At 41.3% G+C, this 15,822-nt stretch overlaps 1 protein-coding gene across 7 annotated transcripts in view; it reads right to left on the minus strand.

Moving 5' to 3' along the window:
- Positions 1-15,822, minus strand: part of SAP130 (Sin3A associated protein 130) — a 75,595-nt gene that overhangs the window by 47,508 nt on the left and 12,265 nt on the right. For all 7 annotated transcript variants that reach the window (XM_060153112.1, XM_060153111.1, XM_060153109.1 and 4 more), the window contains 7 exons: positions 15,271-15,395; positions 13,518-13,642; positions 7,751-7,898; positions 7,494-7,584; positions 7,181-7,285; positions 3,466-3,607; positions 1,384-1,505 (listed from right to left, as the gene is read on the minus strand). In XM_060153112.1, the coding sequence (XP_060009095.1) occupies positions 1,384-1,505; positions 3,466-3,607; positions 7,181-7,285; positions 7,494-7,584; positions 7,751-7,898; positions 13,518-13,642; positions 15,271-15,395 (858 nt within the window). The remainder of the gene's footprint in view (positions 1-1,383; positions 1,506-3,465; positions 3,608-7,180; positions 7,286-7,493; positions 7,585-7,750; positions 7,899-13,517; positions 13,643-15,270; positions 15,396-15,822) is intronic.

Consider the following 15,822-nt stretch of genomic DNA (forward strand, 5'->3'; position numbering starts at 1 on the left):
TGTGCTCCACAACGAGAAGCTGCTGCAAGGAAAAGCCTGCGCAGCTGAATGAAGAGTAGCCCCACTCACCACAACTAGAGAAAGCCTGGACACAGCAACGAAGACCCAACACAGCCAAAAATAAATAAATAAATAAAATAAATTTATATATATATTAAAAAAAACACCTCAGTGTTTTAAAGTTTTAGACTAGCACTGTCCTAATGAAAATATAAGTCATACATGCAATTTTAGATTTTCCAGTAGCCACATTAATAAACTAAAACGCAGGCCAGGGCTTCCCTGGTGGCGCAGTGACGATGCAGGGGACGCGGGTTCGTGCCCTGGTCGGGGAAGATCCCACAGGCCACAGAGCGGCTGGGCCCGTGAGCCATGGCCGCTGAGCCTGCGCGTCCGGAGCCTGTGCTCCGCAACGGGAGAGGCCACAGCAGTGAGAGGCCCGCGTACCACACACACACACACAAAAAAACGCAGGCCAAATTAATTTTAATGACATATCTTGTTTAACTCAATATATCCAAAAATTATCATTTCAAAATATAATCACTATAAAAGTTATTAATAACATACTTTACATTCTCTTTTCCATATTATGTCTTCAAAATTCAGGGTACATTTTACTCTTAAAACACATCTCAATTCAGAGACTAAATTTCAGAAATATTCGATTTGTATTTTGATTCCATAAAATCTACAATTTTGAAAAAAGTAGTTGCATATCACTAAGTTGCACCAAACATATTTGAAGTTTCTCTCATTTTAATTAAGTAAAACAAAAAATTCAGTTCTTCATTTGTGCCGGATCCCCTTCAAATGCTCAATGGCCACATGTGGGCGCAGCTGCAGTCCTGGACGGCACAGCAGACAGGCAACGGCCACAATCTGACAACCTGGCTTTCTTATGCCTGAAGTGAGCTGAGGGTCTCACAGGAAAAGACTATACAAACCCTGAGGTTTAAGTAGCATTGTTTAGTCTGGATTGGCAAAAAGAACACTATTTACCGGACTGGATAGTGAATTTTGAGCACAACTGGACGAACATTAAAAACACAACAAATACCCCACAAAACAATAGAAGCCTCGTAAGAGTACAGCTTTATTCATTTTTAACTGCACTTCCATTTTAAGGGATAACAAAAACTGTTAACATAATTATCCTCAGGGTGGGATAAAATCATGCTACTATCACTAATAAGTAACAACTTTTCAGATTTCAGGGGTGGTGATTTACAACCTTAAAGCTTCAGATTTCAGCCTTATCTGAATCTGAAAATAAAAGCTAGAGTAATTAAATCCATACTAGAAATATTCGCTCATCGATTTCTATCTCATTGCATGCAAAAATTAAAATGTTAAAAGTCATCTTAACAGTGGGGCTCATACCTGGATACTGTCGAATGGTGGACACAGAGCTGGTGATCGGGGTGTAGGTGTGAGCAGCCAGTGGGTATGCAGAAGGTGGGTACGTTGGCAGAAAGTACTGGAACTGAACAGGAACAGATGGTCTATAGATGGAACACAGATAATATGAACCAAAATGGTTTTTCTTCTTTCCCTTCAAATGATCCTATCCCCTACAAACTCTTTTTACTTTTAACTGCCATACTAACGTTTCCTAAATTGCATCCCAAACAATTATATCAAAGGATACAGACCTAGAGAGAGTAATATTTTAACACGGATGGACCTAGAGATGATCATACTAAGTGAAGTAAGTCAGAGAGAGAAAGACAAATACCATATGATGTCACTTACAGGTGGAATTGAAAATATGACACAAATGAACTTATTTACAAAACAGAAACAGACTCACAGACATAGAAAACAAACTTGTGGTTACCAAAGGGGAAAGAGGCGGGAAGGGATAAATTAGGAGTCTGCGATTAGCAGACACAAACTACTACACATAGAATAGATAAACAACGAGATCCTACTGTATCACATATATATATATAAAAAACTGAATCACTTTGATGTATACCGGAAACTAACAACAACATTGTAAATCAACTGTACTTTGGTAAAAAAAGAAAAGAAAAAAACTAATAAGCATTTCTATACGCCATAATAATCAAACAAGAATATTTTAAAATGATCCAATTCTGAAATTACTTCATGTGCACTCCACCAGGTTCTCACTGTGGGGTGGGAGAAGGGAGATACAAATACGGAATGGGGGAGGTAATGGAGCTAGACCAGAGATACCAGAATGTACTTAGTTTTTAAAATGTTATATACGTCCTACCTCTCTGCCTGCTGAAAGGGCCTAGAAGTAGTGACAATCCAGTAACAACAAACAGAGCTAATGGCTAGATCTTAGTTTCTAAATGATGCAAAGGAACCAGGGCTCCTTGGAGAAATGGCAGATTCCAGGGCTCAGAGGGACCAAGTTCACGAAGAGTTTCAAGTATCTTAATGTGGTGAGAAGTAAGGAAGGGCCAGAATGACCAGGACATAGCAAAACCCAGGAACTAGTCTGAAGGGGCTCCCAAGGACGAACCTGGAGACAATTTGAGCCTCGAAATAGATGACAGTAATGGATTATAATTATGAATAAATAAAACCAAATCCACGAGCCCATGCAGATGTTCAAAAATAAAATACACAGAAAAATAAATAAATGGGGATAGATGAACTTTCTTTACATCAGAATGTCAACTGATAAATATCAACGAAATGATCGAACAAGTCACTATCTTGCAACCATCATATTGCAACCATCAACTGATTCAGCCAGGAATCATCAATAGAAGTAAAACTGCTGAGTGAAAGCTTATAAGGACACTTATAGTCTCAAGGTATTTCCACACAAATTAGTTATTTACAAAAAAGAAAAGTACACCGTTACAGCAGAAAAATCTGGCATCACCCTCATTAAGTAATTAATATTGAGATAACTATTAATGGGACAAAGGGTGAGCATGAGCTCTCTGATGTAATAACAGTGAGAAGAACATATCACCTAATGGTATTCACTTCAAAAATGCACAGCCTGAATCTAACTCCGAGGAACAATCCGACAAGACCAAATTGAAGAATATTCTGCAAAAACAATGGCCTATCTATACTCTTCAAAAATGTCAATGTATGAAAGAGAATGGAAAGCTAAAGGATCGTTTCAGTTCCCCATACTGTGGTTAAGTAAGAACAGCTTTGTTCTCTAGAGATGAAAATGGAAATACTTAGGGGATAAGAGGTCATGATGCTGCCACCCTTACACTCAAAATGGCTCAAAATAAATGAAAAAGAGAAGTACACAAGTCAAAAAAAAGATACTAGAACATTCATCAAAAGGAGAACGAATAAATACAGCACAGTTTCATAAAATTAAGGAAATTACACAATGTATTAGATTTTCAGGGGGAAAAACTGAAAATAAAGAAATACATGCCATATTCGTGGGACAATTGGTTTCACTGAAAAATCAAAACAATTCGTGACACGATGGGGCACATTCCCTCCTACCTATTGTCACTTCGGGTTTCCATAGCCACAGGATTTGGAGAGGCTCGATGTCCTGAAATGGGAATCAGGCTACTCCTCTCTGCAGGGTAATCGGGTTGGATCCGAGGAGAAGTATGTGTGATTTGCTGAGGCACCACCTTAGCTACAAAAAGTATAATCCAATTACATTACTGCTCATATGCTTTCACTGGCATGCCAAAACATTCTTGGCCAGCAACAATCTTAAGAATGCAAACAGTAATAAGAAGCCTGGATTTTTAGTTTTAATCAAAAAATGAAAAGATGAGTACCTATGGTGCAACTGAATTATTTCAATCCAATAATACACTGATATATTTACACTGCTATCTGTCAAAGCAGGGTTCAACATTAATACTTTCAGCAACTACATCCTTTTCTCCTGACCTGGCTTCTTGGAGACCTTTTTTTTAAAAGGAGAAAACTTAAAAAAAAAAAAAAATCAACAAAAATTTGAATACAGAAATGGCAAACACCTTAGATTCTTTTCAGGGGCCCGTAACTAATTAGTAATAATGTAGCTAATAAGTAATGAGAAGGTCATTTTAATTTCCAAGTCTTAGGTTCCTCATCTATGAGGAGGCCTTCTCTAGAAAATCACTTGATTTCTAAAGTCTTTTGAGTTTCCTGTGACTTTGCATAATATTTTATGGCAAAATCAAAATGATCATACAGTTTTCAAATGTAACTCTATCTGTAAAGACCCAAGTCATACCAACGGCAGGCACGCAAACACTAGAGACTGGGATGATGCCATCACGTTACCCAAGGTGCAGCACGCTGAACACCAAAGGTAAGCAGCAACCCCCCCGGGCCCAGATATTTTCTGAGGGAGGCAGCTGGAGAAGTTTCTGCAGGATGATGGGTGAGATGCCCAGTTTGACCAGCGAGATGGCCTCTGCTGGCTAACGCAGAGAGAAGCTGGCATGATGTATTTTCCATCAGTAGTCAGTCGAGAGGGTGCTGAGGGAAAAGTGAGTAAGCCTGTGTTTTCACTGTGCCCATAAAAGGTAGGAGAAAATTATGCTTCCAATAAAAAAGCAGCTGTGTTTGGCACAGTAGCTAACATCAGATGGTAACCACACACACACACATGAATCATACCTTTACTTTTTCCTAATTAAAAGGGCCATACATCCTCAAATATTTAGAAAAAAAAAATTCAGGAAAAACATAATGCAGAAATGGTAAGTTGGGGCTATTTTCAAAGATAATCCCTGTTTTCTGTAGGCTGGCATCATCTGATTCTTTTTATAGTTCTGAGACCACTGTCATGTGTGGAGAAAATAAGGGTGGCATTCTATTGGAAATGGGCATTCACTGCAGGTGAAAACCCTATGCTTGGGGTTATCAGGCTCTTCCCCTGATCCAACACATTCCTATTAATAACAATGGCTGAATTCAATATCTAATCTCACCTGGAGAAAGCAAGTGACACTTAGAAAAAGCCACTTAGGTGATTTTAATATAGCTCTTATGCCCTCAACTTGAAAATCAATGCTCTAGGGTTAATATCAGTTTTCCCTTCTCAACTGAGGCCCTTCTGTACAGGGATCCCATTATGATGTAACAAATATCTAAGTTACTACACAAGAAGAAAACAAAACTAGAGCATAAACCTGACGGAACTTCGACAAAAGCAATCACACTAAGTAGCAGATGTTTAAATCTGTTTGGACACTTCTGTCAAATGATTTTCAGATCTAGAATTTAGTAAATGGTAAAAATTCAAAGATAAGTGAGCTGGGGAGTTAGAGAACACAGCAATACAGTAACTTAGGACAGGTAAGAAGTTGGTAGTTTTAGCCAAATGAATGAACATTATTTGTCTCCTGCTACTTTCAGTGAGTTTACTTGTACAGTGTTTACTCTTAGGAAGACACAGTGACATTAACAAGAACTGATCTCTAAATAATTCTCCACAGAGAGGGTTCAAGACACAACCAGACAGCCCCCTAGGGTACGCTGCCCCTCTTTACTGGTCTGATTTTCTTCATAGCAACACATTCCCTAGTGAGACTCTCGACTATAAAAATGAAAAGAAGGGGCTTGGCTCTGACTTGACAGTGCTGCAGATAACTGATGACACTGTTAGGTATAGCCAGAAAACAGCCTGAAATGACAACATGGAACAATCAACGATCTTTTTCAACGAAAGTGCTGTAATGCTGAACCTCTAACCCCACTGCCAGACTTCACAGAAGTGTGATTAAATTCAGAGGGTGTGACAGAAGTTTGGTTTCCCCAATGCCAAGCTGGAGTGAGCAGTAACGTGAGAAAGACCGCAGTTATTTTCTCTGCTAAAAGCCGTCTGTGGGGCTGAGTACCAATTTAAGGGCTGGAATGGCTCAGTTATTTAAAAGAGGAGCAAGGGTTTCCTGGGTCCTACCGTTACTCTGGAAAAGTGCCTTCAAAGTTTGCTAGGAGGGCTGTGGAAGCTGCAGCCTGTCACACATGCAAAGGAAGGAAGCAGGGAGGGAGGGACCGCCCCAGTGCTGGGACACAGCAGGTAGGGGAGACACTTCTGTGTCTGGTCACCAGATTTCTGACCGTCGAGCATGTCAGTGCGTCCTCTCACAAAAGGCAGCCTTACTTCTAAAAGTACAGCAGATTAAAAATATGGCAGCTGTCCCACATCTCTGGGAGTGAAGGAGAGTGAGATGGCACACTCACTGTTACAGAAGCAAGGCACAGGTAACACTAGAAACTAAAACCGGTCACTTGTGGGTGAAAGGAGTGTTCTGCCTCATAGGCCACAGCCTCTGCTTTGGAAGCTGTGACAGTAAGCTATCAACTCTGACGATAGGCATCGACAACTTGCCGGCCAAACCTTGCTGATGCGTGTTTTGGCCCGTGAGCTAACAATGGGTTCACACTTTTAAACAGCAGCGGGAGGGAAAAATCAAAAGAAGACTATTTTGTGACACCTGAAAATGACATGAAATTCAAATTTCTGTGTCCATAAAAAAATCTAACTGAAACACAGCCACACCCATTTGTTTACATATTGCCCATAGCTAGGTAGCTGCACACACCCGTGAGGCCTGCAGAACCTAAAGCATTTATGATCCGGCTCTATGGAAAAAGCTTGCCAATCCCTGCTGTCGATCACTAAAGTTTGGCTGCCAGAAGTTTTTCAAAGATGTTTTAATACTGTAGATATACACATATTTAAAAGGGGAATAAGCAGAGCCTGGAAGGAATTTTAGGATGGTCATGAAGTACCTTGGGTGGCACCCAGATAAGAACCTCGGGGAAGTGACTTGAGGGTTAGCATTCTTCCCACTGTTGCATCACCCAGAGATTTTTCCTGAACAATCTGTCAGTGTACAAGGTCTCTTCACTCCAGATCTTTGCTTCTTCCTTGCTTTTCCTGTTGTTCTTGTCAAACTTTTATCAGTAAAGTTAACTTACTTTTTAAAAAGGTAAACATAGAAAAGGTAAAGGTTGATGAATAAGTCAAAAGTGGAGTTAAAGTAGTTTACTTTAAGCTCTCAGAGACTGTTATCTTCTTTTTTCTCCCCCTACCATCAAAATGCCAAATCTGTATATGAAATAATACTCAAAGTTAAAGTCAGTGTTGCTTTGAAAATTAACAATTAAAAAAAAAATCAACACTAGCCAGCTATATGAAGACCTGGTCAGCGGGGCTGAAAATTCCTTGTAAGCTTCCGTCTGCAGGCTGCACACCACTTACCAACCGGGATGTTTGAGGTGGTCACTGCCGTAGCATGGGATGAATGTGAGGGCATTGTCATGGTAACAATTGTACTCGTGGGAGCTTGTGTGTGTGACACCGATCCTGGACAGGAGAAAAAGGGAAATTCTTCAACAATGGCCTCTCTGCACACATTACAGATTCTCAAAAACCCAAGAAAAGCTCTTGGGAAAAAGAAAGAGAATTTTTCTAACCTAATTCTTGTTCTCTGCCTGAAGCTGAGAAATAAAGAATGAACCCACGCCTTATGCCTTCTTCCTCCCTGGCAGGAAGAGCAGGGCTGCCGACTTACCAGCCGTGGTTGCGGAAGGAAGGGTGTTGGTTGCCAAAATAGGTGCTACCGTTGCTGCAGCCACTGGTGTGCCAGTACTGAAGATCGTTTTCTGGGGGGGGGACACCCCACAGCACAATCAGAAACAGGGACATCTCCCACCCAGTCCCGCGTAAACGCAATCACTGCCTTCGATATTGCCAGGCTTTTAGCAAGTTTTGCACAATTCTGGTTTTAACCCACAGAGTATACAGATGGCTCTTCATCTCTGGTTTTACCTGAGCCATGGTATGGAGCTGCTGTTTTGGCGTCCCTAGCGCAGGGTGAGATGGCAGTGTGATTCTTGTTGTCACATCCCGTGACTGGGCAGGACGCTGAATACTAATTGCTGCAGACGGTGGATGCTGGAGAGACAGAGTTGGCCGACTGGGAAGACAGAAAAGACATCACGATCTATGACTTGTCTCCAGACGCAATGCAGGCAGCCAAGGCCACTTACTGTCTCGTGCTGGATCACAGTCAGAGTTTTATTTTTCACAGGTCTGTGAAGTCCACATGTGAACCAATGAAGTTAACTGCCCATCGAGTTTCTCTCCTGAAACTGCCATAAGCCTCATTCTAGAAGGTATCAACATGGACCATGAACCAAATAAATTAATCCTTAGTCATACTGAGTATCCTCGATATAATTAATCAACACTCTCTGACCATCTCGAGTAAGCATTACTATAACGAACACGTTTCACTCTGTGGACAAATCCGAAGATACACACTAAGGTTCTAACAGTTGAGGTAACATTACAGAAAACCTTGATTAACGGAAGCTTAACCTGTGACCTTGAAGCGCTGACTTCCTTCCCCCAATTTTATATCATCCCTTACCAAAAGATAAAGTTATAGTTATGACTGCCTCATAATTGAAAGGGATATCAACATAGACAGCATGTCAAATTAACTGGCAAGCATGCTACTGAAATTGCAAAAATGGTAAGAAAACTTGACAGTATATCAAAGTTGACATCTCAAACAGAGGGGAGAGAATGGGCTACTTAATAAATGATGCTAGGAAGACTACATAGCCATTTGGAAAAAATCAAATGAGATCCATACTTCACACAGTACACCAGGATAAATATGAAAATGAGGAAAGGTTTAATGGAAAATAAGAAAGTACATGAAGAAAAGATAGAATTCTTTAATAGCCTTGGAGTGGCGGACAGCTTTCTAACAATTAAAAGCTCTAAAAATCCAAAAGCTATAAAAAAAAATCAAGAAATTTGACTCTGTAAACCAATAAGCAAGCCTCCTAACACAGTAAAACACACTACAAGCAAAGTAAAAAGACTCATAGGTGAAAGTGTAATCTTAATATATGAAGAGCTCCTAGAAATCCATGAGAAAAATAACAGCCCAATAGAAAAACAGGCCAAGGATATGAATAGTCAGTTTGCTAAAAAGAAAACACAAATGGCCCCTTAACAAAGGGAAAAGACTAAGTCTTTATCAGAGGAAGAGAAATGTAATTTAAAAGACACTGATATATCATTGTTCACCTATCAGATTGGCAAAAATCCAAAAAATTGACAGGGTACTCTGTTGTTCAAGCTGTAAGGGAACAGGCACTTTTAAATATTCTGAAGGGAGTATAAACTGGTACAAACCCCATGGAAGGCAATAAGACATAGGTATCAAAATTACAATCACATATACACTCTGATCACTTTTGGGAATTTATCCTATAGATATTCTTGCACACATGCATAATGACAAGAATATAAAGTTATTCACTGCAATATTATTTATGATAGTAAAGTAAAGAAAAGAACCTCAAATCCACATACACGATGGGTCATCATACTGCTGCTAAAAGAACAATGAAACTCCACGTACTGAAATGGAAAGCTTTCAACATACGTTGTTATATGAAAAAACCCAAAGAGGAACATAAAATCTTGAGACTGACACACTGCCGGCTGCAGTAAGAGGGCAGCTTAGGAATCTATGAATTAAACAATTTGGGGGGTAAAAAGGATAAAAGTTAAGAATTACATGTGAATTCGACTGTATTTAAGAAACATTGAAAGGATACCCCGAAAGCTATGAACATGTTACTTTACAAAGGCAAAGGGAAAGGAACATAGGAACTTGGTAGACGTGCGACAGAGGAGTGATACTCCCTACTGAATACCTTTTTATGTTTTTGTATTTTGGAACCATGTGATTATAAATTAGGAAGAAGAAAACATGAAAAGTTGAGCCGTAAGGGTGAAATGTGATTGGGACCTCATGTATCCAAACTAACCAATGGTTTCATCACAGGGATCCTCTCTCAAAATGCTTTAAGATCAGAGCTGGTGGAATATTAGTGCATAAAACTTACAAACTGAATAAAGGATGGCTTTCTCCCTATAGAAAGAGAACTAAATGGTATATTATTCAAGTTCAAAGGAAAGCTGAGAGCCTGGTCATAGGTGCAACTATGACACCTGGTGGAACTTACTGAGGAGAAAGCCTACTATTGAAGACTGGATTTTTAATAGTTGATGACTTAGGTCAGCAGAGTACAGTGAAAGCTGCCCACTCCCAGCATTTACAATGAAATGCATTCAGAGATACATGTACACATAACTAAAATAATCACAAATTTTAGGATGGAGGAATCTAATTATGGGAACAATTCTGAAGATACCTGTAACAAAGAAGAATGCCAACAGAATCACCCGGAAAGGATCTCCTAAATTCAAACTTAAACGTGCTCATATTTTAAGAGGTCCAGCTCATACAAAAATATACCCCCAAAAGAGTATTTCTATTAAGTATTTAGATATGTGAAGTGTTTCTGAAAGCATAGACTATACTAGTCTTTGATTTTCATTTACTCTAATGAAAAATAACAAGTGTTAACACATAAAAAGTGTTAATGACCATTACATGTCAGGCATGTATTAAGTGCTTTATATATTAGTATTAATATATACATATTTACACATTAATATTTATACATTAACTTCCATATCAAGGAAGGTAATATTACCGCCTTTTTCTAGGTAAGGAAATTGAGACATTTACTCTTTCACCTAGCACTCCCACTTCCAGGAATACACCTTGAAGGCACACCATCACAAACATGCAACATATGCCAAAATGCCCATCAGTACATCCATTAGCTAGGAAGTCAGACATTAGGAATTTATCACAGTTATAGATAATTTAAGTAGAAAAACCATCTGATCATTAGGGTTTTTGTCTGTTTAATTCCCTAGTGTATTTCCAGTGCCTAGAGCAGTGACTGGCACAGACGAGGCACACAATAATATTTGTTACAGGAGTGAAAATGTAGTTATATGCTAAAAATATATCTGACAAAATTCAATATCCATTTTTTAGTAAAAACAATACATTGGAAAAGATAATTCAACAACATGGTTTAAAAAAAAATCTAACCCTAGTTTTCACTGTATACACATTTATACCTTTTGAATTTCATCATACCATCTGAATATATTAATTTTTTGAAGGTACTATAAAGTGAACATGAATAACAGTCTATTTTATATTGGGCTGTTGTGTCTCTTTGTACCTCAGGCAATATATTCAATTACCGAGAAGTAAAGTGTCTTCATTTTATTGAAGAGCGGACTAAGGATCAGGGAAGTTAAAAACACTTATAATGACACACAGCTAGTAAATGACAGAGCTAGTGGTTAAAGTTACACCCTAGGCACTACTCTGCATGTAAGTGTTATTTTCTTCAGAGCTCTGTTCTGGGCCCTCTTCTCATTATATTTATTCCCGCTGGGTAGACTCAGATACCTAGAGCATTAACTGTAGCCCACGTTAATGACTTCTCAAGCACAGACATCTCTTCAACTACCTGTTGCCACAGATACACTCAGTATCACAAAACTTAACCTTCTCTTTAAAATCTGCTTCCGGGGCTTCCCTGGTGGCGCAGTGGTTAAGAATCCACCTGCCAATGCAGGGGACACGGGTTCGATCCTTGGTCCGGGAAGATCCCACATGTCGTGGAGCAACTGCGCCCATGCGCCGCAGCTACTGAGTCTGTGCTCTAGAGCCCGCGTGCCGCAACTACTGAGCCCGCGTGCCACAACTACTGAACCCACGTGCCTGGAGCCCTTGCTCTGCAACAACAGAAGCCACCACAACAAGAAGCCCGCGCAATGCAACCAAGAGTAGCCCACACTCGCTGCAACTAGAGAAAAGCCCATGCACAGCGACGAAGACCCAATGCAGCCATAAATAAATAAATAAATAAATAAATAAATCTGCTTTCTTTCCTTTGTTTCCTTTTCATTTACTTGGTCAAGCAAGGAAGAAACCAAGGAGGCATCTCAGACTGCTTCCAACTGGTAGACAAGTCTTCCGGATGGTCTCTAGTTCCCGACAGCTCTGTTCTCCATGCCCTATCCCTCCTTCGGTCCAGTGAATCACTTCTTGTCCATATTGCCGAAGGCTCTTTCCCCGGCACCCATGTAATCGATGGCAAGAATCAAGCAAGACCACTGGAACACTGCATGCTCCTGGCAAGACTCTCATGCCACTGCCTTCCCCAACTTTCACAGCTTCACCAGCACAATATGCCTGCGGGTCGTGAGGACAAATACCTTGATGTCTTCAGCCCTGACTGTGTCACTCACAAGAAGCATCAGAGACCATCCCTCATTGACCAGATTCTCTCCCTGTATGGCTCTGTAAATCTCCTAATTGTACTGGCTTCACTTCTCAAACACCCAACCTTTCTACTACACCCTCTGGACTCACAATCCATCTTTAGCAAAATCTCCTGTATCCTCAACCTCTTCTGTGAATATATCCACTATCTTCCTGCCCTAATGAATCTTGGTTCTCCCTTGAGAACACTGCTTCGCTCGACAGCCCTCTCAACTGGGAGCCATTTTCTCTCATAAACCTCCTCCCCATCTATATTGCCCTCCTAAATCATCTCCTCCCGAACTCTTCTGTGGACTCCAGACTCATATATTAGGCTTTCTCAACATCTCCACTTGGGTGCGCAGAAGTCAGCACAACCTTAAAAGTGCCCCAAACCAGAGTCTGGAATTCCTCCCCAAACCTACTCCTCCCATTCTTCCCCATCTCAAGTTTAGGCAACTCCACTCTCCCAGCTGCACAGCCAACCAGCGCTGGCATAAGCCTGACTGTTCTCATTCTCTAATAACCCCGTACGTGCTTCCTCAGAAATCCCCTCCGCTACCTTCAAAGTTCTATTCAGAATCTAACCACATCTTTCCACCTCCAATGACCATCTCTCCTGGATTCCTGCCATACTCTTTGAAACATCCTGCTTCCAACTTTGCCTCCCCACAGCCAACTCTCTCCAGCAACCAGGCTGATGCAGCTACTTCAGATCATGGCACTGCTCTGTTCCAAACTCTGCTAAGGCTTCCCATTGCCCCCCAGCGCAGGCCAAATCCTCAGAGTGGTTCCTAAGGCTCGGCATGATCTGGGGACCTTGCTACCTCCCAAAATTATCGCTGGCCACTCTCCTACCATTAGCCTCTTGCTGCCCCTTTATGCGGCAAACATACTCCTGTATCAGGGCCTTTGCACTTACTGTTCCCACTGCCTAGAACACTCTTATCCCAAACAACCATGTGGCTCATTTCACATCTTTCCATTTTCTGTTCAACTGCATTCTTATCAACAAAGCCCTTCCTGATCACCTTACATGATAAAGTAAGCTCCCCGCACTGCCTACCCTGTCACTCCAAATCCCATTCGCCCTGATTTTTCCCCAAAGCACTCTCTGCCACCTAAAAAACTATATATTTTTTAATGGTATGTCTCCAGCCACAGTTTCTACAAACAGAAACTCTATGGGGGCAAGAATTTCTTTTTATTTGTTCACTGCTTTATCCTCAGTGTCTAGAACACAACATAGCTCATTAAAAAAAAAGAAAAAAGCACTCAATAAATATTTGTTGAGTTGAATGAAAGAAGGAAAAGAAAAGGGGAGAGAAGAAGGGAGGATGACAGGATGGCTGATCTTCAAACCCCCAAATATACCTAAGTGCGGAATCAGTGGCATGGGCTGCTGTTGTAGTAATCACTGGAGACTGAGCTCTGGTGGCCGACACAGTTGCTACCACAGCAGGAGGGATGGTATTAGAGGTGGTCACAGGTGGACGAGACTACCAAGAGAAGAGAAAAACACATTTCATTGAAAGCAAAATACAGTATGCCCGCAACACTGCAAGTATAATTTGGAAACTGGGCCTCGAAATAAGGGTGTTTATGTCCAAATGAAAATAAATTCTCACCATTCTGATTACCGAGTTCTCTTTTCAGATAGGTTGTTAGAAGGCCAAGAGCCAGAATTATCCCCAAAAATCCAATGCTGGCTGGAGAGTACACAAGCCCCTTCTTTTCGAATATGACCAGACTCAAAATTCTGTCCTACGATTAGTACAGACTGGAATCTAGCCCTTCAGCTCTAGTTCCCACAGAGCTGTCGCTGGTCCTGGAGCAGACACTTTTCATGATGACACAACCTAGGGCTTTCCACAGAGGGCCTACTCAGAACTGGATGCTGGCTCTCATGCCATCTGAGGGCAAAAAAGGCAAACACGTGGTAACAGCATTCTTTACCAGCGGAAGGTGCAGGGTGCCCAGATGCTTTCTAGATGTTTCCATATGGATATACTTCCCTTACCCCTACATCTGTGTGTAAAATCTTCACCTAACGAGTTCCACACTGGGCTTCACCCGCTTGCCCACTGTCAGATTCTCCAGTCATCTGAGCTCTCCTGAGTAGTCCTTCTTTCCTGCTCCTGCCACGTGCAGGTTAACTCAGCAAACTCTGCCCATTCTTGATGTTTCTCACCTGCAGACCTCGTCCCCATGGTGCTGCTCTCACAGCCTGTCCTCTCACACTAGGACTGCTGTGCTGTCTTCCTCACTACTGAGCTCTTGACCTTGGTTCTCCTCTTTCTCCAACCCTTCCTACCATTATACTCCTGGGGCCCTAATCAGTCTCCAAACGTGTTTTATTACCAGCAAGGTCTTTTATTTTGTTTAATGTGAAAGCTCTAGGCTAGACATATCTTACCCTACGTCCCAGTCAGCACTCTTCCATAGTATCTTAAACCCAGCTATTTCATACATGCTACCAGTCTGGCCCCAAAGGCACTGAACTTCTACCTTCTGTACGCAATTCAGCTAAATTAATCTTTCAAAGATATTTCTTTGACCATATATCAGTATACTCCAAAGACGCAGTAGCTCTCTGCTGTGTACAAAATCAAGTTTACAGTCTTCATCTTAGAGCCCCGAATTTAGAGACAGACATGGTATCACGCAGTAACACGTTATACTTCAGTAGTACTGAGGCCACAGGTTTCCTTGAAAAAAGTTGAAAGGCATGGACCATCTTCCTCAAAAAGCATACCTATGTGCATAAAATGTTTAGGGGTTCACACACCCCTATCCAAATTAGAATCCCTCAGTTCTAACTAGGCTTTACTCCACATTGTGTACAACCACCACTATCTTCCTCGCCTTGTTCCCAGTGCTGCCCCCCTTCACGTCTCTGAATCCCCACTGCCACACCCATCCCAACCAAAAGCCTTCCCTTACTACCTCTCTCCTAAATTCCTACAGTGGATCACATGACACTGTATGTAATTCAGCCTTCTCTACATCTTGGCAGCTAGATCCAAAGTCACTTGAGGTTCAAGGACTCGCACAGTGCCAAGCAGAGTGAATAACTCAGAGTAGGCGCTTAACGCTTGCTGGCTGACTACCCACAACCCTGGCGTGCCTGGATTGGCTGGTGAATGATGTGCTGTACTGCCGGCTGAGCTGCAGCAGCATTTGGCAACTGGGAAGTCGGCCTCAGGACCGTGGTTACTTTAGAACTGGACATCACAGCAGCAGCTGCTGCACCTGGAAAAACAGTATTTTTTTCATTAGTATGGCTTCCGGGCTCATGATTTAAATAGCTACAATTATATTCCCTATAAGCTCAGTATGTCAGTATTCAGCTTAAGTGCTTTATGTATACTTCCCATTTCATCATACAGAAAATTAAGAGAACGTGCGCTCAAGGGCTGAGATTTCATAAGATCGATAATCTGTATTGCTTCTTCAAGGGTGTTCTTAAATGAAACTGGCTATTTTTTTTTTTTAAACTGCAAGTATGTAGCAGTGAAGCACAGCACGGTGCTGTTATTACCCTGATTCAAGCCAAGGCTGCAGCAGTTTAACCACCAGTGAGAGTTCACTTGAACCACCACTGCCTTTGTACCATCAGTGCCAATATCAGCACTGACAAAAGGGCACACGTCCTAGTTTTGACCTCACACAGATCCCC

This window comes from Lagenorhynchus albirostris, chromosome 6 (assembly GCF_949774975.1).
Source record: "Lagenorhynchus albirostris chromosome 6, mLagAlb1.1, whole genome shotgun sequence".
NCBI classification, from domain to species: Eukaryota; Metazoa; Chordata; class Mammalia; order Artiodactyla; family Delphinidae; genus Lagenorhynchus; species Lagenorhynchus albirostris.